We start from the raw sequence: 23,038 nt of genomic DNA on the forward strand, positions 1-23,038 counted from the left end.
TGCTTGGAGCTCCATAACGGGTGACATCATCATTTGTTAATGGGCTCAATTTGTGCTAACCCGTTAAGTGTGATGCAGATTTGGTGAATAAACATGGGGAATGCTCCAAAATGTTTATAAGCACAGTGAGAATTTAATCATCGCCTAGTTTCTGCCTTCATTTTCCTTTGAGGAGTTTGAAGGTTGTATTTCTTTATTCATATATAACCTGTGCCTCCTTGGCTGCATCATTTTCTGGGGGCACAGCTGTGCCACTGATGCAATGGGGCTGTTATCATTAAGCTGGTACTCATTTTCCTGACCTCGGAAGGATGACAGGCTGAGTCAATCCACCTGGTGTTATTCCAAATGGCATGACGGGCTTAAACTCAAGACCCTAAGATTATAAGCCAGCCACCTTGACCGTTAAGTCAACACCAGGCTTAGTTTGAAGATGATAGCACTGCATGACATGGGAGTGAGGTGGGGTGCTCGGCAGAATATATTGTTACGGCTGTGGAAATTCGCAGAGCACCATATAGGTCCTTAGATCAGTTATGCCGATAAGTCTGTGTTCAGATAGATTTCCCCACCGATGTCTAAGGGAATTATTTGTGTGATCAGGTCTGTGAATCTTCAGTTAGCCGTTTTTTATTTTAATGTCGTTATTTTGGACCAACCGCTTCACAACACCCACCTCCACCACCAACATCGCTCTCATCAACCGCTTCACAACAACCACCTCCACCACCAACATCGCTCTCAACAACCGCTTCACAACAACCACCTCCACCACCAACATCGCTCTCAACAACCACTTCACAACAACCACTTCCACCACCAACATTGCTCTCAACAACCACCTTAACCACCACCGCCAAACCACGCCACCCTCACGACCGCCACAAAACGCCAACCACACCACCACCGCATTGCCACCTCGGCACACGGTTGCGAGAAGCCAGGCATTCATCGGGGGAGAACGGACGACGGCCTCACCCCTCCCCCCAACGACAAACACGTGCGGAAAAGAAGCAACGATTGGTAAAAGGAGAAGGTAAACGAAAAACCCCGATTCGCCGAGGAAAACGCCCTTCTTCTGGAAGTTTTGCTTGCGTGCTGGAAGGAGGGGGGGCGAAAGGGAGGGGCAAGGCGCCGTGGAAATAAAAGGGCGCACTGAACGCAAGTTGGGGAAGGAGAGGACTCTGCTGGAGGTTGTGAGGTGTGTGGAGTAGAGAGAAGGAGTCGGCGCTGGAGGTCGTGTGTGTGGAGAAAAGGGGAAAGAGTAGTGTCGGAGTTGTGGGTAGTGTGTGGAGCCGCGGTGGGGGACTGGAGAGAGTGGAGCGCAGCGAAGCCATGGCGCGCGACCTGCCGCATCGTGCCTTGCTGTGAGTCGTTGGAGAGGGGACGTCGAGGGTCGCCCTAGCAAGTCACCATGAGGGTGAAGGTAGCAAGCCCGGTCTCACGGAGCCTTTGCGGTCTACACGGCTCCGTGCCTATAAAGACCCCAAGAGGTCCAGTCTACCCCCTTGTCTTTGATGGGGTTTTTCCTTTGTTTCTTTGCGTGAATGTTGTGGCGCCGTGTCTGTAAGTAGAACTGTATAAGTGTGTACGTAACAAATAGAGATGGTAGCTCTTTGTCTTGCTCGCATCTTGTCCCTACCCCCATTCATTGCATGATTGAATACGTGCATTGTTTGCATGCATGACTGCAAAACCGCATCTTTGACAGTATACGTGCATGTTTGTTTGTGAAATAAATGTGCTTGTTTAAATGTCATCCATTCGTTGCGTCCTTTTCCCGAATTGAACTGCCATATTGCACTCGGAATATAGTTGGTTGTTAAATAGCCGATAAAGTGACCGGGTCCAACGGGGCTGGGCGATAATACCCCGCTCGGTTGTCCCAAAAGGAAGCGAGCTGCTTAAGCGGCTCGTTTTCAAGCAGCCCGTTGAGGTACAATCTCTCGGTAATTTACCCACGCGAGTAATTAGGTAAATCGAAGATTTGGAGATCAGACCCTGGAGCGCGGGTAGAGTCTGGACAAGGTTGTGGTGTGGTTACAAACACACCCGTGGCTGGTTTTCGGCGTTGATCCGGAAAGCCGTGACTGGATTGTCCGTTCGGTGGGCGAAGCGGCCGCTATTGGTTAAACGCGGTCGTTCGTACGCCGGCGGGCAGGAATCCACAACAATATATATATATATATATATATATATATATATATATATATATATATATATATATATATATATATATATATATATATATATATATATTTTGTTGCGAATTTGCGCCCGCCGGCGTGCGGACGGCCACGTGACTCGAATCGCGGCACGTCGCCCACCAGACGGACAATTCAGTCATGACCCTCTCGGACCAAAGCCGGGAGCTAGTCAAGGGTGGGGGTTTAACCTCACCACGATTGTGCCAATTGCCCGCCCGCGCAGGATAGGGTTGCTCGCCAAATTCTATCTACCTAAGTACCTGCGCGAATGGTCGACTGGGCGATCACGCCACAGGCCGACTCCAGACACGAACCGCTTAAGTGGTCCGTTCCGTGCTACAGTGATAACCGAGCGGTGTTATCGTCGGCCTCGACTGTTCCGATTAATTACCTGGCGTATTAAGCCCACTACGAACCCTTTACGTGAAGCAGGATGGAGGGTCGATTAAAAGGAAGGAGACGAAGCGAAACGGGAAAACAGTTGAACACAATGCACATTTATTCCGCGGCACACGGAAAGCACGTATATACAGCCACAATAATCAAAATGCACATATAAAGCGAAAGCAAGAGTTAAACCGAATACGCGTACACACGGCAACACTTATACAGTTTTACTTTACAGACGGCGCCAACACACATTTACTCAAAAGCAAAGGAAAGAAGCCACCCTCATAGACAAGGGGGCAGATGGGGCCCGTGGGCCTTTATGGCGTGGGACTTGGCAGACCGAAGGAGTCCCACGAGACCGTTGCAGGTTACCTGCACCCTTGCGGTGTGATGGTGGGCGAGCTCTCTCCGGCACTCCTTGTACGAACCCGCAGGTCCGCGCGACACAGCTGGCAGAGCGGCGCCTCCAGTCCACGTCCCTCCGCGACGTCCGGACTCTCCACCGACTGCAAGCTCCAACGAGCGGGTCGCTCTCTGGACCGCTTCTCCAAGACCCAGACGGGCAGAAGACCATGAACTTCCGACTGACTCTCACCGACCGACACTGACACTCTCACCGACCGCCCTGACCTGACCTCCTCTTAGCAGCGCCTCCGTGCGCCCTTTTATTTCCCCGGCACCCCGCCCCTCCCATCGCGGGGGCGGGGGGGAACATTCCATCAGAGAAATCAGGGTGGGAGTTGAGTTCCAACCGTCATTCTTGTTTACCAGGGAAATCGGGCTGGGAGTTGTTGTTGTTCCCCTTTTGTGTTCGTGGAGATGTTGACAGTTGCTGGCGGAGTGGTGAGGATGGCGTGGTTGTTGAGAGGCAGGTGTGGTTGTGGTTGTTGTGAAGCTGCGTTGTGGTTGGTGGTTGTGTGATGGCGGTTGAGACGTGGTTGGTTCAAAATAAAGACAGAACAGAAAAACGCCAAACTCAAAGCATCGCAGCCCGACTGAATCACATAAATTCCCTCTAGACAACGGATTTGCGGTTAACTACACACATACTTAGAGATATCTCACCTCCGGGCCCTTCATGGTGTAATGCGAATTTCCATGGCCGTAACACTATCCCCTCCCCTTTTTCAGACTCGTCCCGAGTCGTCAAATTCTCGTGTGCCATCATGTGTAGTTCTCCCCGAGTTCGTTTTACCTTCAGATTCCTGAGTGCGACATTCATGGTATTCGTGTCCCCAAAATAAATAACCTGAGGGCTGAGTTACTAACTAACAAACACACTCACTCAGACGACTTAAATAAAATTGCCGGCGCTAGACAGACATGCCGGGGGCGCACTTATATTTACAGTACATCTTACTTTCAAATTTTACACTAAACCATGGCCCAGGATCAATGGACTCTGCAGGAAAAAGAAGAAGTCAACAGTCAACGGTGAACCGGCGCACGGGCCGTCACTGCAGGCCCGTGTTGTAGCTGCCAACAGGACAGTCCTTGTGGCTTGCCGACGATCCTGGCGCACATGGCAATGAACAAGGGGGGGGGGGGCAAAGCAAAATTGAACGGGGCTGGTGAGCAGGGGCAGTGGGCATGGCATGGCAAAGGCAGCAGGCAAACACAGCCTGCAGAACTGGGCCGCTGCAGGCAAACACAGCCGGCAGACGAACTGGCCGGCACAGGCCTTGAAGCACAGCAGCTGCAGACGATCCGGCCGGCACAGGCCTTGCAGCAAAACAACAGCTGCCGATGAAGTGGTGCTGGCCACTCGGAAGGCAGGCTCGGACCTACCCTATGGTCTCCCTCCCAACCTATCGCCTTTGCCTCTCACTGTCCATACCCACTCCCTTAATTTGTAAAACCCAATTTAGCCCCAACTTATTTTTTTGTTGTTTTTATTTTTACTTCCCCACTATAAATCGTCCCCTAACCCCCTTTACTGTCCTTGTTCGGCTAACCTACCGTCCCCTAGCCTACTCCCAACCCCTACGTTCCCTTCCCGGAGGGGAATGAGGGAGGGCTAGTATCCTGCGTCGAGGCCTAATCTAAGCCTCAGGATGGCCTCCCCAGACTTCAGCGATCTTGAACCCAAAGTGGGTCCAGCGGCCCACAACGAGAGCGAAGGGATGGATGGTGAAGAGGGGTACACTTCCTAATCTACCCTAACCATTAACTCTTAAACTACCCCAGGGCTTTCAACAAGCGCCTCTCGCTTAAGCTATTGGTTCTAAAAACCCAGATTCCCGTCGCCTGTGTTGGTGTCATTACAATTTCGGGCCTCGCCCCCCAATTTTCTCTCCGTGCCCTCACACTGTTTCATGGCTGGGACGCGTGGCTCCCCTTGGCAGGCACTACCCTCTGCCGATTCTCCAGCTATGGCACCCCCAGGCACTACACTGCCTCCGAGCCTACCAGCTCCCTAAACACCGGGGAGTGCCCTTCATGGCGACTCCCCTGAAACACTCACGTGGCAGGCTGGCTTCCCGGGCCCCTTTCCGAGGGTCACCCGTGCCCACAACACTGCCCACGCGGCTAATGGCGCCCCGGGCCCCCACACCATGCGGGCGCACCCGTGCCCACTACGCTATCCCGGCCCCCCATGGGCCCTTGGCCTACCACGGCCGACTAGCCCGGTGCCCGGGGTACCCACTCAGCGATACTCACCTTTCGCAGCCACGCTCCCAGCCCGTCAACAGGGCTCCTGCACCCCTCCAAACGGGTTTCGAGCCTACACTCCCACCAACGGCAAAACGACTTCCATTTTTGTTAATTTGACTCACCCAGCTAGCTCACTCTACACTGACCCCGGGGTCCCTTGGGCAGGAGTCACTCCTCCCCCCCAATCACTCATCGCACCATGCATTCCACATTCGCTCCATATCCACAGACCCGCTGGCCTCACTCACTCACCAAGCACTCACCTCACAACTTTTCTGAACTCACACACCGCTGAACTCTGCCATCCTTCTAACTACCTCCCCTAACGACCTCGTGCTCCCACGTCGTCCCTTACATTATAGCACGTTCCTTTTAACACTACGTAGCTAAGCTATGTCCCCTCTTCACATGCAAAGTCTGTCCCTGTCTTCAAAATAATTCCCATCTATCCATTTCCCAACCTAAAGCTCACTAACATCCCTCTACCTAATCCATTCCACGGGCTCCATGAGGACTTACCCCTGCCCCATGAAGCCGGTCGAGCTAAGCTAACCCTTCCCCCTAACTAGTTCCATCCTGTGCCCAGGCCAGGGGGTCTTCCACCCCTTTCCCAGGGAATCCTGTTCACCCGAAAGCGAGGCTTGCTAATTTTTTTTTTTTAAATTGCGCAGCACCAGCGCGGCAACTCGCAACCTGCGCACCAGCGCGGCAATTCGCAGCCGCGCTCCTTTGGCGTGACGTCTTGGCAGCTGTTCGCGTCCCTCGTCCCTCTTGGACGGTACCATCCGGCAGGGATTCACCCTCCTGCCGGATTCCAACCCCACACACAGCCATGATGTCACCCGGCGCATAAAAAAAAACACAAGCCCCACGTCTCGAGGGGTTCCCCACGCGAACACATGTGCTCTGCCCGTTGGAGCTTAACACACACGCCCGCGTGGAGAACCCGTCTGGTCCGAATCCATAATCCTGCCTCAACTTTGTCCGTCGTGGGATTGGCAACATCCACCGCTGGCGTTTCCGGACCGGACTTCACTCCCGCAGCCGAGCACGTGGCGGCCTCGTGCATTGCACAGCACGGACCTCGCGCTCGCTGCTGGGTGAACCCGGCGCGGTGCTCAAAACAACTACGGCCGCTACCCGGCCTTTGTCTCTCTTTTGCTGTCGTCTCCATTCAACCCACACACACCTGCGTGTCACGACACTCAGACTGCACTCCATTAAACTCACATTCACACCGGGAGACTCGGCTGCATGTTCGCGCATGCCCACCGTCATCTCCCTCACATACCGCTCTCTCACACACACAGTCCCTCTCACACTCGCACACGCGGTGACACTCACACGTGGTGCCTCATCCACACACGGCGTACTGGGAAGCACACACTCCGGCACACTCGCGACCACACACACGGGGTCGCACTCGCACACACCGGGACAACCACACTGGGGATTTGTGTCCCCACAAGGGGTTCCGGGGCCTCTATACCCCCCAAACTTGGCGTGCACCCGTTCGCAGCACTCATCCCCTCAACCTCGCAAAGCACGACCGAACCCGCCTGGTCGTGAGTCGCCTCAAGGGGGAATACTCCCTCCCCTCGTTCCTGGAGGAGGCCATCCAGCCGCTCGTACCGGGTCCCCACACAGTCCGCCAGCTCGCCCCCATTATCCTCCACTCACTCCGTGTGTGTGTGTGTGTGTGTGTGTGTGTGTGTGTGTGTGTGTGTGTGTGTGTGTGTGTGTGTGTGTGTGTGTGTGTGTGTGTGTGTGTGTGTGTGTGTGTGTGTGTGTGTTACATTCCTTTAACCCCGTCTTTATCATGCAGTCTCTCCTCTATCTCCCGTGTCTCTGTACATTTATTAGTTTCTGTTGTCTCCTCGTGTCTATTAGTCTCTGCTTCTTTCTGGCATCTTTCCCTTATCTTTACTTAGGTCAACCTTGCTTTCTCCTTTAGTCGCTCCCGTCCTTCCCTCTGTTTCACTCCTTGCTCTTTCACGATCTCCGCATACCTCATCCTTGCTTTCCGTCTTAATTGTTCTTTTCTCTCCCTCCCAATTCCTTTCACCTCATCTCTTATCTCCCTCGTGCACGTCTCCGTCACTCTAATTAGTTTTTCCCTCTCGGTCACCGTCACTGTTGCTCTCTCCGTCACCTTTACACTTCTCACCTAACACGTCCCCGGTATTAATTTGTTTGTTCCCGCCTTCACTGCGGGCCTGACAGCCGTTGCACTCCCTCCCAGTTCGTTCGCTCCCACACGTGGCGTCGCCATTACGCACTCCCCTGTTATTGCCTTAATGCCCGCCTGCAGGCTTCGGCCCATGTTCTGCATCTCACCCCGCATTTCTTCCATTTTGTTTTCCATTCCGTTCTTCACCTGTTGTAAATTCGCATTCATTTGTTGCGTATTCGCTGTTATTGCCTGCAGAATCCTGTCGAGTGCACTCGGTTCGACAAGGATCGGGGGGGTTTTGGCGGAGAGGGGGAGGGGAGGTGTCATACGCTGCTGCCACGCCCATTTCGGGCTCTGGGTTTGCTTGGGGGGGAAGTTCGTCCTGTACAACCAGCATTTCCTGCTCGGGGTCTCCATCCTGGGCCATGGATTCTACACATTCTACATCCATCTCTAATACCCCCGGCTCCCGCTCGCCTTGAGACCATCTAATTTCTCGTAAGGGGTTAATTTAAATCGCTCGTAATTTGGAGGGAATCGGGGGTCGCTCCTCTCACCCCTGGACCGATTACCCGTGAATTTAGCTTGGAGGCGGGAGGGATTCGAATTCCACTCCCGGACACCAGTGTTGCGAGGAGGGGGATGGGTTCGTGTCCCACGACCTGACACCAGTGTTGCGAATTCGCGCCCGCCGGCGTGCGGACGGCCACGTGACTCGACTCCGGACACGAACCGCTTAAGCGGTCCGTTCCGTGCTACAGTGATAACCGAGCGGTGTTATCGTCGGCCTCGACGGTTCGGATTAATTACCGGGCGTATTAAGCCCACTACGAACCCTTTACGTGAAGCAGGATGGAGGGTCAATTAAAAGGAAGGAGACGAAGCGAAACGGGAAAACAGTTCAACACAATGCAAATTTATTCCGCTGCACACGGAAAGCACGTATATACAGCCACAATAATCAAAATGCACATATAAAGCGAAAGCAAGAGTTAAACCGAATATGCGTACACACGGCAACACTTATACAGTTCTACTTTACATACGGCGCCAACACACATTTACTCAAAAGCAAAGGAAAGAAGCCACCCTCATAGACAAGGGGGCAGACGGGGCCCGTGAGCCTTTATGGCGTGGGACTTGGCAGACCGAAGGAGTCCCACGAGATCGTTGCAGGTTACCTGCACCCACGCGGTGCGATGGTGGCCACGACATTCCACCAGAGAAATCGGGGCGGGAGTTGAGTACCAACCGTCATTCTTGTTTACCAGGGAAATCGGGGTGGGAGTTGAGTTCCAACCGTCATTCTTGTTTACCAGGGAAATCGGGGTGGGAGTTGTTGTTGTTTCCCTTTTGTGTTCGTGGAGATGTTGACGGTTGCTGGCGGAGTGGTGAGGATGGCGTGGTTGTTGAGAGGCAGGTGTGATTGTGGTTGTTGTGAAGTTGCGTTGTGGTTGGTGGTTGTTGTGTGATGGCGGTTGAGACGTGGTTGGTTCAAAATAAAGATAGAACAGAAAAACGCCTAACTCAAAGCGTCGCAGCCCGAATGAATCACATAAATTCCCTCTAAACAACGGATTTGGGGCTAACTACACATGTACTTTGAGATATCTCACCTACGGGCCCTTCATGGTGTAATGCGTATTTCCACAGCTGTGTGTGTGTGTATATATATATATATATATATATATATATATATATATATATATATATATATATATATATATATATATATATATATATATATATATATATATACACACATGTCAGCACTGGCACTCCAGGTTAAACCCCCCGACCCAAATTTGTGGTGACTGGCAGTTAACACTGCCAGCCCGGACGGCCAGGCGGTTTTTCCTTATGAGGAGGCAGACACGTTGATCCTCGGAGATTATCACATGCGCGGGAGGGGCAGGGCGCAATGGTGGAGGGACGGAGGCATGGGGAATGAATGCACAGGGGGGTTTATACTCGAACCCCACGACAGAGACACTGACACAGCCACTTAAAATGAACACATTTAATGAAAATAGACAAATATTTACAAAGGACACTAATTAGAATTTAACAATACGTGAGGTAAATTAAAGTCTAAGTCGAGGTGCCTCTACACACAGACTTAAATGCAAACAAGGGGAAACAAAATAAAAGAAAACCCTTCCTTTATTCTGGCACTTAGCTTGATCCAGAGATGGTCTTTGTGGAATTGGAATCAAGGTGCTTCTATTTGCACGTGTCGACCCGTGCAAAATGGCGCCAAGTCCCTCTCTCGCAGCGGGTACGTTCGTCGGACAATTCGTGAGCGGTATTCAACCCCTAGGCTCAGAGACCCTGTGCAGCTGCTTTGTGCGTCGATCGTCTTCACCGATCTGCTGCCTGATATACACGAGGCTCTCAGGCCCATCACATACGGCCAGCCAAGAGTTGATGGCCAGCGTCTCACTTCACTAAGCGAGCCAAATCGCATCTGCACAAATACAAGAATTGTGCCGTCTTCTTCAAGCATCAAAAGAAAGCCAGCCGTAAAGTCCTGTTCTTACAGGCCATCTCCTAACTATGTTCTCTCTCGACCGCGTGTGTCCCTCACTCCGCACTCGTGCCTTCCTCCTCTCAACTCTGACTGACGTCACCTCGAACCCACATTTCCTCCCCCGGGGCATGGGTTGCTCGCACGAAACCTGGGAAAGTGGGGCCTCTGCCTGCTCAGCTCGTTTAGCTAGCTTCTGACGTCACGCCCATCAATCATCAGTCTCGTGGGCGTGACTTCACCCGCCGTCACCCGTGGAGGCGGGGCTTCTGCCTGTTCGGCACGTTTGGCTCGCTTGTAAATGCAAAAACGTTGGAATAGGTTACGGGGGCATTCACATACTGGAGGAACTTATTCTTAATCCCTATCTAATTAACACGTGCTGATGCTTCTTCTTCCTCCTTGTGCCGTCACACCATCTTCCTTCTATTTGAGTTGACCCACTCTCACCATTACTTTCACAATTTCTTCCGACAACCTTCCAATCCCTAATGTTACCGAATCTTCAAAAATCAATTGAAAAACATATATTTCCTTGTGTCCTTTCGAACTATGCACCTCCCAAAACCATGCGTCTCTCTACCCCTTCCTCTTCCTGTTACTTTTTATCGACCCATCAGTTTCACTCTGCTTTTACCGATCGCAATTCACCACACACCTCCACAATTTTACTTCAACCTTTACCTTTCCGAATCTTACGCAATCCTTTAAAAAACATTTTTTTTTAAATTAACTTTTAACTATACACGACCCATAACCACGTGTTTCTGCTGGAAGTGTTTCTTCCCTCTGCATTTGCTGATCCAAATTCACCATTCATCTCATGATTTTTCTTAAACCTTTCCTTTACCTAATCATATGCAATCTTTATCAAACAAAACAAAAATCATAGTAATAATAAAAACTGTCTCTTATAATGCTTCAACTTCCTCTTTCACACATGTGGTTCTCAATACTGTCATAAGTCACGACTCTTTTTCTATTTCAATAGACTGCCCTCAATTCGACCTTTCCTTCATCCCTTGTCTAAAAAGTCCAACTGTTACAATGTTTCTTCTCTCCATTCTCTTAATTCGCCTTTGTTGCATCCCTCAAGTAATGTCTTTAGTTGCATCTCTGACCATTTTCGTTTTCCATCAATTGCCCTTTTTTCCAACTTCAGTGCCAATTCACCCCTCTCACCCCTCCCTCTCAAAGCAAGTCACACTCTTCTCCCTCCAAGCTTCCCTCTCAGCTTTCTCAGAAACTCCCCCCCCTCACCTTTCTCTCCAATCACCCCCCCTTCACACCCCCTTCTCAAAGTTGCCCCTCCTGCACAAACCAGACATAATCTGCCTAACAGAAACTTTCCTCCTTCAAGACGTCTCTGACTCCCTCCTCCGGTATGACAGACTTGAGCCTCGTCCTGGTGGAGGAGTTGCTCTCTTCATCAAAGACTCTATTCCTCACTCTCCATGCACTGCCCTCACTCCCATGAATAACTCTGGCTACAGATTCCCCTCCACTCCCACCTCATGTTTATGTGTGTGTTGTACCGTCCACCAAACGGTGATGACTCCATTTACACCTCACTATCCAAAAACATGGACCAACTTCTATCCTCTCATCCGAACTCTCTCTTCCTCATATGAGGTTACTTCAGTTGTCATCATGCCAGTTGGCTGGGTATAGGTACCTCTCTCACCTGCCATGGCACTTCAGCAAAATACTTCTGTGACTCATTGGGACTGACTCAATTGGTCAACTTCCTGACCCGGATCTCAATCAACGATACTCCATCTCTTCTGGATCTGATTTTGACAAATTTCCCTGAAAATATCTGCTGTTCTTCCTTCGCTCCAATCGGTTTGACTGACCGCATGCTTGTCAAAGTAGACATCTCTCTGGCTTATTAGAGAATCACCTCAGCGCTGTCAAGTCTGGCATTTCACTCAGGCTGACTGGCAGGGTATTCAAGCAGCCATCAAATTTCTGGACTGGTCTCCCATCTCTACTTTCTCAAACGTCAACTCGTCCTGGGAATTATTTCAAAGAAACTTGCTCTCCCTCATGCACAGATTTATCCCCTCTTGTATTCAGTTGTCCTACCCTTCCTCCAGCCCTTGGTTCACTGATGCTTCTGGCGAGGCAGTTGTCCTAAAACAACTTGCCTTTGCCTCATGGAAAGCAAATCCAACCGAGGGTAATCAGTTCCTTCAATAAAGCTCAGAACAAGTGTGTGTCTACCCTCAGGAGAGCCAGAAAACAACATCTTTCTGAGCTCAAGTCTGAACTCTCAAACCTCTCTCCCTCCTCAAAATCCTGGTGTTGTCTAATCAAATCTGCTTTTAGTGTATGTTCCCCCTCCATCCCCTCCCTTACCTTAAATGACAGCACTGCTGATATCGCACGTGAAAAGGCTGATTGCCTAAACTCGGTGTTTGCATCTAAATTTTGTGTCCGAAACCCATCACTTTCTGTACCCACCTTACCTCGTCACACCCAGCTGTCTCTGGACTCTGTCTTCTTTTCCCCTGACAAGGTGGAGAGCTTGCTGTCAAACCTCAACTCGTATTCTGCAACCGGTCCAGGCGACATTAGCCCATGTGTCCTAAAAACCTGCTCTGCTACTCTTGCTCACCCTGTCTCTGTTCTATTCACCCTGTCATTTGCTCAAGGTCATCTGCCATCTGCCATCAAATCAGCAAACATTACCGCTCTGCATAAAAAATGTGCAAAAACAGATCCCTGCAACTACAGACCAATCAGCCTTCTCCAAATCTTCAGCAAGGTTATGGAGTCTATCATCGCTTCAGACATTAAATCCGTCCTCTTCTCCAATGGCTTGATTTCCGATCATCAATTTGGTTTCAAACCAAGTCACTCTATCCTGGATATGCTGCTTCTGCTCTCCCATGCTCACCAAACTCTCTTCCTATGGTATCCAAGACCATCTCCACTCATGGCTCGCAGACTTCCTCTGCTGTCGCAGCCAACGTGTGGCCCTAAATCACGGGTTCCCAACTGGGGGGAAATTTCCCCCAGGGGGGAAATTTGGGTGTTTCAGGGGAAATTCTAGTCTGGAATTAAAATTCTGGAAATTATCCGAAAATAATTTCCAGTAATAGCCTTCTGTTCTCTTCTCAGGAGTACCCGTTTCATGAACTTTACCCGCTTTCATTCTTACGTTTTACTTTCTTTCTTCTTTTTTAGTTTGTTCTTTTCTATTACATGTCTTAATATGTTCTCTCTTGTTCTTTTCAGGTCCGCAAGTGATCATGTCGGAAAAAACGGATATATTCAGAAGCATATCTATACTTCGGTTTTACGTTCGTTGTGAATAACGGGGAACATCTGCCACAATGTCATCTGCACAAAGACCTTGGGGAGTGGTAGCATGAAGCCATTCCAGATGAAGCAACACCTTCAAGGATGCCATCCCGAACTACAGAACAAGGATCGTGAATACTTCAAGCTGAAACAAAATTATCTGAAGAAGATGAGACTGGACTCAACTGGAACGTTTCGTCAGCAAACGGACGCTATTGCGAAAGCGTCATACGAAGTCTCGTACAAGATTGCGAGGGAGAAGAAACCACACACAATTGGTGAAACATTGGTGAAGCCCTGTATGCTGCAGTGCGTAAAGTTGGTCCTTGGTGAGGCTGCCCACAACAAGATGACCCAGATTTCCCTTTCAAACAACACCATTCGGTCACGGATCAATGATATGGCCGAGAGCATCAAGAACCAAGTTGTTCAGAAGGTTCGAGGGTCACAGTTTTTTTCAATTCAACTCCACGAATCGACAGATGTTGCGAATCTGTCCCAGCTGTTGGTCTTTGTTCGTTATACCACCAAAAAGGAATTGCAGAAGAATTCCTCTTCTGCAAACCTCTCCAGACCACGACCAAAGCTCAGGATGTGATGGACCTTATCAATGACTTTTTCGAAGACAGCAACATCAGCTGGGAGTCTCTGGTTGGGGTGTGCACGGATGGTGCCCCAGCCATGCTCGGCTCTCGATCGGGGTTCGTCACGCTCGTCAAGCAAAAGAATCCGGCAGTGGAATCGACACACTGTCTGATCCACAAAGAGGCGCTTGCTTCGAGAACTCTCCCCAAGAACTTCAAGCAGCATCTCGAGACTGTCATCAAAGTCGTCAACTTTATCAAGGGTTCCGCTCTGAACACTCGGCTGTTCCGTCGGCTCTGTGAAGGCATGGAAGCCGACCACGAATCGTTGCTGTTTCATACTCAGGTGAGGTGGCTCTCAAAGGGAAACATGTTGCAGCGAGTCCTGGAATTGTGTGATGAGGTGGTAGCCTTCCTTCGGGCCCAAGAGAATGTTGTGCTTCTGGAGGCGTTGAAGGGTGAGTTTTTCCGTGTGCGGCTGTCCTACTTGTCCGATATTTTCAGTGCATTGAACGAGCTCAACAGGAAACTGCAGGGCAAAGGGACCAACATTCTTTTTCAGTCGGACAAGATCAGAGCTTTCGTGGCTAAACTGGAACTGTGGAAGAAAAGAGCAGGGAGTGGAAGTTTTTCCTCATTCCTCGCTCTGAACGAATGTGCGGAGGATATGGAGGATGGTCTGCCTGATCCAATAGCCGAGGATATCAAACAACACCTCGAAGGCTTGGAGGAAGAATTCAAGTATTACTTCCCGGGGATCACAAACGAGAGCAACGAGAACAAGCTTATCAGAGACCCATTTCAGAGGAACGTTGATGATGTGCCAGGAGCGTGGCAGGAAGAGTTCCTGGACTTGAAAAACGACTCTACAGCGAAGGATGCCTTCCAGAATATGGAACTGGAAGAGTTTTGGACCCAAGTCCGAGGAACCTACCCGCTTCTTGCGACCAATGCTCTGCGGATATTGGTCCAGTTTTCTTCCACCTACCTGTGTGAGACAGGATTTTCGGCACTGGTACACCTCAAAACAAAGGCATGCAACAAGTTGGAGGTGGAGGCGGATCTTCGCTGTGCGCTCTCCATAACTCCCCCAGACATTGAAGGACTCGTGAACGGCAAACAATGCCAGAAGTCACACTAAAATGCTGTGTTCTTATTCAATACAATTTAATGTTAGCTGTGTTAGTGCATTTGAAAAATAAATTAATAAATAGTCTCAGTGTGTTTTAACTGTTCTTTCTCTCATACACATGAAGGGGGAAATCTGGATGGTTGAATTGGGTGCAGGGGGAAATGACAGAAAAAAGGTTGGGAACCACTGCCCTAAATGGAGTTCTCTCATCCACTCTTTCTGTCCAGGCTGGAGTTCCTCAAGGTAGCGTTCTGGACCCTGTTCTTTTTCTGGTTTTTCATCAATGATCTCTCCGACTCTCTGGAAAATCCTCTATCTCTTTGCTGATGACTCCACCCTCTGCCGTACCATCTGTCATCCCTCAGACTGGAAAGCAGCAGCTTCTTCCCTCTCTGCAGATCTGGATAAAATCACAAACTGGTCCAACACGTGGAACATGTCTTTCAATCCTAACAAATCTTACACTCTCATTTTGTCTCTCTGAAAAGACCATTTGGAACCCCCCCCCCCCCATCTACTTTCTCAACAATCCTCTGGAAGAAGTCCTTTCATTCAAGCTTCTGGGTCTCACTATATGCCATGATCTTTCCTGGAAAAGCCACATTTCCAACCTGGCCTTCAAAGCCAGCCTCCAAATTGCCGACTGGGCATCCTCCGTTGTACCAAGTCCTTCCTCGGCCCACCTGAGCTCCTGACCGCATACAAAGCTTTCATCCGCAGCCTGATAAAGTACTGCTCTCCTCTTTGGGCTGGTACTCCTGCCTCTCACCTTTGTCGGCTTCACACTGTGGAAACCAAGGCATTTAGGATCTTTGGTATCTCCCACGGTGAAGCTGAGTCTTCGGGCCTCTCACTCTCCCACCGCAGGCAGGTTGTTGGTGTTTCTGTCTTCTACCATCTCCTCTCCAGTCTCGCCCCCCCCCCAGCTCTGTCTGCGATATGTACCCCCCCCCCCATATTTCCGCAGGGCACTCAAGGTCTGCCAGCAACCCCCTTCTGGTAAAACTACGAAAATCAAGAATCACTGCTCACCTTCACTCTTTCATTCCTCTTTTTCCCTGCCTTTGGAATAAACTCTCACACTCTCTTCAATCCTATTCTTCCCTCCAGGTCTTCAAAACAGCTGTGCACCACTACCTCTTATCTTCCCCTATCCAAAACCACGATCTTGTCTTACAGTTGTCTTACAGTGTTCATTATCTTTACTTTTGATAAACTGATTAATGTATTCCATCTTTGCTTGATCACTTTCCAACTCACCAATGAACCCCCACCTTTGCCCCGAGTATTGTGTTTTCATTTTGGTACAATAGTCGGCTCTCACACATATGTGTCCAGGCCACGCGCGACTTCATCCTTCACCCCACAGTCATCATGAATGTTCGCATATGCGCAAGTCGTCACTTTTTTTCTCGGTCCCGGTGGTGACGACTTGCGCCTTGTCTACTGTATATATGTATATATGTATGTATGTGTATATATGCATGTATGTATATATGTATATATGTATGTATATATATATATATATATATATATATATATATATATATATATATATATATATATATATATATATATATATATATATATATATATATATACTATGAGGGCCAATCAATAAATAACCTTAAAATGGCGATATAAATTTGAGATTGTAATGTGTATCATTGTAGATGACATATATTATATCTATGGGTAAGAGTCATGGTTTGCCTGTTTTAGATCTGGCAATAATGAGCGTATGATGTCAGTAGAGCAGTTCCAAGATGGCGGCTCCCTTGGAAGCATGCACCAGGGAGGAGCAACGTTCTGTCATCCATTTCTTGGGACGTGAGGGTGTCATACAGTTTTTGACGGATCGGGCTGAAAGATTTTGACAGACGTTGATTATAGTGCACATAAAAGCGCGGAAGCCGATTTTTGAATTTCGAAGAAATAATTTTTTTAGGATTTTTCAAAAATTTAAAAGTCCCGTTGCTAGGCAACGGTGGCATCCATAACAACGGTGCTCAAGAGCATACAACTAGATCCTGGTATGAACCTACCTGTCAAGTTTCATCAAAATCGGTTGACTCCTCTGGCCTCCAGAGCTGTCCATTACATACAAACATACAGACAGATGGAAAACCTGAGCATAAACGTAGTCTCGCGACCACCCAATATGGTGACGCATGTTTATCGCTTCAGCAGATGTATGACTGCGACAGGAAGTTTAAAAGTGGAGTGTCCATTGTGGCAGACGCTGCTCCTTCGGGCCGGCCTCACACAGCCAACACACCAGAAATGGTTGCAGGAGTTGAGCATGTGCTCAGGGAAAACCGTCGCATTACGCTGAATAAAGTTGTCTCCGAATTAAACATTAGCCATGGTTCAGCACACCATATCATTCACAACGTGCTGGGGTTCCGCAAAGTGTCTGCAAGGTGGGTGCCTCGACAACTCACACCTGAACTGAAAGAACAGCAAGTGGACGCATGTGAAGAATTTCTGCGACGTTACGAAACAGAAGGTGACGCTATCTTACAGCACGTCGTGACTGGGGATGAAAGGCTGGGTCCACTACTTTCTGCCATAAATGAAGAGGGCAAGCAAAGAGTGGCACCATTCAACTTCACCAAAGCCCAAATAAATTCCACACACAGCCGTCCATTGGAAAAGTGATGCTGACTCTCTTCTGGGATAGCCGAGGCCCACTCTTTGATCATTACATGCCCATAGGGACCACAGTCACCAATGCATCATACTGCGACCTTAAAAATTAACTTAAACCAGCAATCGGATCAACGGCATGGACTACTCACTACCAGTGTTTTGCTGCAGCATGACAATACTCAGCCCCACACTGCCCGTGCTCCAGCTCCAGCTGCAACTGCAACAATCGAGGACATGCAATTTGAGTTCCTCATCCACCCTACTCGCCAGACCTCGCCCCTTCGGATTACCACATCTTTGGGTCACTTAAAGAGGCGCTTAGTGGAACCACTTTCCGATCTGACAAAGAGGTCCAAGAGACGATGCACAAATGCCTACACAAGCAGCTAAAATACTTTTTTTCTCGAGGAATCCAGGCCTTAGTAAAGTGCTGGAAAAAATGCATTGAACGCAATTGAGATTATGTTTAAAAATAACAGTTACACACGTACATGCAATAAATTTGTGAATTTTTTTTTTAAGGTTACTTATTGACTTGCCCTCATGTATGAATCTCTTTCTAACGACTGACTGACTGACTGATATTAAAGATCATTGCCTTCCGGGTGATATAATCCAGAGAGACACGTATCAAGGTTTTCGGGGGAGGGGGGGGGGAGACAAGTTTGAAAGTTCATTCTTGAGGTTGGACAGATGTTGTTTTCTGGCTCTCCTGAGAGTGGACACACACTTGTTGCGGACTTTTTGGAATGCACCGAGACTGCCTTCGGTCAGATTTGGAAAAGTGTCCCCTTGCTCCATTCTTGTGAATGTTCTGTCCTTCCATTGTTAAATTGTAGCAGTGGAACATGTTTCCTCCCATTCGACATTTTAATGAAGGTATTCACCTATAGCTACTGTTCAAAGGCATTCCACGAAGACTTCCTTAGCACTGGTCATTTTCACAAAAGGTATCGAAATTCTTCCTTGTGGTTTTGTATCTTTTGTAATCATCTTCATTGCCAGTGTTGTGTGAATAATGATTGTTGTATAAAATGGCATGAAACTAATTATATACTCTTGAAAATAGCAAGTCAAAAACAATGGGATGACTTCCAGCTCTGTCTCCTTCATATCAAGCTTTGCTTCCAGTCCTTTCTCCACCCCCCCCCCTCCCACTCCCTTCTTGCTTTTAATGACTTGTAAACTCTTTCTATAAACCAGCTTTCATTGCTTTAGCAAATGCAACAAAAGGATTCTTGTAAATTGGAGGTTTCCAAACTTCCATGTCCCATGCTTGTTCGTATCCATCTCTATTTCTCTTCCATCATTGTAGAGGAAGATAAACATTGCAGAAAACATGGAGCAGTGGTGTGTTAATACACGCACTGCTGAGCACAGGAAAAAGAAAAACTTAACTGACGTCACATTAACTGACGTCACCCAAGCAAAGTAAGCAAAGTGACATGACTGCTGATTGGCAGTTAAAGGATACAAATCATTGGCTATCAAGGTTTAGTTATTGTGCCCTAAGTTAAAGTTGGTAATGTGTTGCGCATAAATTATGTGGAAACTTCTTCATTGGCCTTTAATGCTGAATTTACTTTTATAATATTTCTTCTTGTTTCAAGCAAATATATTTTGATTAGCTCTTGCGTACCACCTTAAAGGAATATTATTCTAAACATCTTTACCACCCCCCCCCCTTAATATTTCATATACCCTTTTGCAATGTTCAAGGAACAAGGTAGTGTAAAAATGAAGCCATTCAATTTGACAAAAACACGAGTGCTGTACCACACTCACTGCTCACAATCCTTTGCAATTTTCTATTTGGAACAGTAATTCGACTCGAAGAACGAGAGGCTGAATTGAAGAAAGAGTATAGTTCTCTTTACCAGCGGCACACGGAGGTGAGTGCATGGCTTTGTACATGATTTCATCTGCTCTAGGCATAAATGATATTTTCCACTTGGTCCTTTATGAGTTGTATTCTGTGTAACCGACACACTTGCTCTTTAGGTATGCATGTTTGTGTATTCCCAAATTTTTCCAACATGTGGGGCGAACTCGGTCAGGTTATGCGCACAACCCCCCGCCCCCCCCCCTTCCAACCTGCACGTGAGAGGGTGGGAAGCTGACTCCTGGTTTTTGCCTACACGGCCAGGCCAATCTCCACCAGATTTTTCATATGTTCTGGGTTCCCAGAGGGAACGGGTATTACTAGTTAGAGAAAACGGTCTTTGATGAATTCCTGGCACATTTGGCATTTTACGGACACATGTTTTCATCCATCAGAATCATTACTATGACATTTTAATATGGGTATTGAGGCTTGTATATGATGCTGAAATTTGAACAATTAAAAAATGTTATATTAACTGTATTTGCCCTTTATAACTTCATGGAAAATTTGAGAATATCTTATTTTTAAAATTTGACTGTTCCAAAGTCATGACTTTTTGAAGTGTGCCAAATACTGTAATATGAGGGGGGAAAAAAAATTGCAATTCAGCTGTTTATGAGAATTTTTTCTCGTTCTATTAACATAAATGAGTTTGCAGAAGGCAAAAAAATGCTTTCTTTGATTCTTATAATGGCTTATGTTTCGCAGAGTTAGCAAATAAAATATTTCATATCTTTAACCAAATGTACATATTTGGTGTACATGACTATAAAACTTATTTTACCTTCAGTATTTCAATCATTAACACCTTAATCAGTATTTCATTCATTAACACCTTAATCCTCTCCTCCCACCCCCCCCCCCCAAAAAAAAAAAAAATTGTGATTGTGTGAAAAAAGTATTGCTGATAAAGTATATCAGGTATCATTCACTGTCACAGATGTTGAAAGCATTGATGGCTTCTATTATTCACTGACATTTGCAGTCCATTTTTAACATCAATTAAAGGAGGTCAATTTGTAGGCACAAGTTTATTACTATTGCCTTTACTTGTGTGCAATGAAAGGAGGTAATAAACTCTGAAATGATGGGTGAAAAGTTACTGCACACTTGCATCGACTGTATTTCCAACAATGTTTCTGATCCAACTCAGTGTCCACTCTGCCATAGAGAAGAAATATTGGAACAAGAAAAGCCGTTCATCCCTTCTCTGTCCCCATCCACTTATGATAAAAATGGTGTAGCAAGGCATAATTTCACATGGTGTGCTCAATGCAAAGATGTGGTGCCAAATGCGTGGTGCATTTTTTGCCGAGAGCAACCTGTGCTCATCATTCTCTCCTCCACCACCGAAGGAGGATGGCGGTTATGTTTAGCCTCCACCATTAAAAGATGGACGGAGGTTACTGTTTTCACCCCTGTCTGTTGGATTCGCTAGATATGAGATATCCCTTATTGTCAGGTTTTCCGGCTGTGTGTGTGTGTGTGTGTGTGTGTGTGTGTGTGTGTGTGTGTGTGTGTGTGTGTGTGTGTGTGTGTGTGTGTGTGTGTGTGTGTGTGTGTGTGTGTGTGTGTGTGTGTGTCTGCAACGCGAGGCTCCACAGCACGAACCAGCGAACCGATTTCGATGAAACTTTGCCAAGAGGTGGAATATATACTGGGAATGTGCGCGTTTGAATTTAGTTGCCTAGCAACCACCCGTTGGTGTGCAGCGGCCGAAAAACCGCATACAGTATTTTCAATACTTGTCCTTCAGTTTTGAATGTAGAGAAACGAGACTTCGGAATTAAACACTTCGACATATTGAGAAAATTTTACTCGAGCCGATTTTTGATTGAGGTTTTATTTTTCAAATGGTAGTCCTTCAAAAATCGGGTGTCTATTTGCCATCATTTAAGGTGTGTATACAGTGTTTTTAAGGAACTACACCGTCGTTCCACCTTCGATCTCTCCTCGATCCAAACGTTATTGACCAAAGTGAAAAGGATCCAAAATAAATGGAATCACCGGCATTTCTGTCTGTGGATTTCTAATAATATGTTTATTTATTTACCGAAAACGATTCCACGACCCTCACACCACCTTCAATTATTTATTTATTTACCGAATACAATTCCACGATCCACACACCACCTTCAATTATTTATTTATTTACCGAATACAATTCCACGATCCACACACCACCTTCAATTATTTATTTATTTCCTGAAAACGATTCCACAACCCACACCACCTCCAATTATTTATTTATTTACCGAAAACTATTCCCCACCCACACACCACCTCCAATTATTTAATTATTTACCGAAAACGATTCCACGATCCACACACCACCTTCAATTATTTACCAAAAACGATTCCACGACCCACACACGACACACTACCTCCAATTATTTATTTATTTACCGAAAACGATTCCACTACCCACACACCACCTCCAATTATTTATTTATTTATTTTCCGTAAACGATTCCACGACCCACACACCACCTCCAATTATTTATTTATTTACCGAAAACGATTCCACGACACACACTCCGCCTCCAATTATTTCTTTATTTTCCGTAAACGATTCCACGACCCACACACCACCTCCAATTATTTATTTATTTACCGAAAACGATTCCACGACCCACACACCGCCTCCAATTATTTATTTATTTACTTACCGAAAACGATTCCACGACCCACACTCTGCCTCCAATTATTTATTTATTTACCGAAAACGATTCCACGACCCACACACCACCTCCAATTATTTTTTTTTCTTTAAACTATTCCACGATCCACACACCAACTTCAATTATTTATTTATTTACCAAAAACGATTCCACGACCCACACACCACCTTCAATTATCTATTTATTTACCGAAAACGATTCCGCACCCACACACCACCTCCAATTATTTATTTATTTGCCGAAAACGATTCCACGACCCACACTCCGCCTACAATTATTTATTTTTTCCGTAAACGATTCCCCACCCACACACCACCTCCAATTATTTATTTATTTACCGAAAACGATTCCACGACCCACACACCACCTCCAATTATTTATTTACCGAAAACGAATCCACGACCCACACACCACCTCCAATTATTTATTTATTTATTTTCCGTAAACGATTCCACGACCCACACACCACCTCCAATTATTTATTTATTTTCCGTAAACGATTCCACGACCCACACACCACCTCCAATTATTTGTTTGTTTACTTACCGAAGACGATTTCACGACCCACACTCCACCTCCAATTATTTTTTTTTCTGTAAACTATTCCACGATCCACACACCAACTTCAATTATTTATTTATTTACCAAGAACGATTCCACGACCCACACACCACCTTTAATTATCTATTTATTTACCGAAAACGATTCCCCACCCACACACCACCTCCAATTATTTATTTATTTACCAAAAACGATTCCACGACCCACACTCCGCCTCCAATTTTTTTTTTTTTCCGTAAACGATTCCACGATCCACACACCACCTTCAATCATTTATTTATT

General features: G+C 47.2%; 1 protein-coding gene across 6 annotated transcripts in view; it reads left to right on the forward strand.

Annotated features, from left to right (window-relative positions):
* The window catches only part of LOC147024547 (C-Jun-amino-terminal kinase-interacting protein 4-like), a 200,888-nt gene that overhangs the window by 16,474 nt on the left and 161,376 nt on the right, over nt 1–23,038 (forward strand). For all 6 annotated transcript variants that reach the window (XR_015059080.1, XM_085884562.1, XM_085884563.1 and 3 more), the window contains exon 4: nt 19,451–19,521. Coding sequence is in view for 5 of the 6 variants with exons in the window: in XM_085884562.1 (XP_085740688.1) it covers nt 19,451–19,521 (71 nt within the window). In the remaining variant the exon portion in view is untranslated. The remainder of the gene's footprint in view (nt 1–19,450; nt 19,522–23,038) is intronic.

The sequence above is a fragment of the Eptatretus burgeri genome, chromosome 6, assembly GCF_056783735.1.
Source record: "Eptatretus burgeri isolate ZD-2024b chromosome 6, Ebu_testis_v1, whole genome shotgun sequence".
Classification (NCBI taxonomy): Eukaryota; Metazoa; Chordata; class Myxini; order Myxiniformes; family Myxinidae; genus Eptatretus; species Eptatretus burgeri.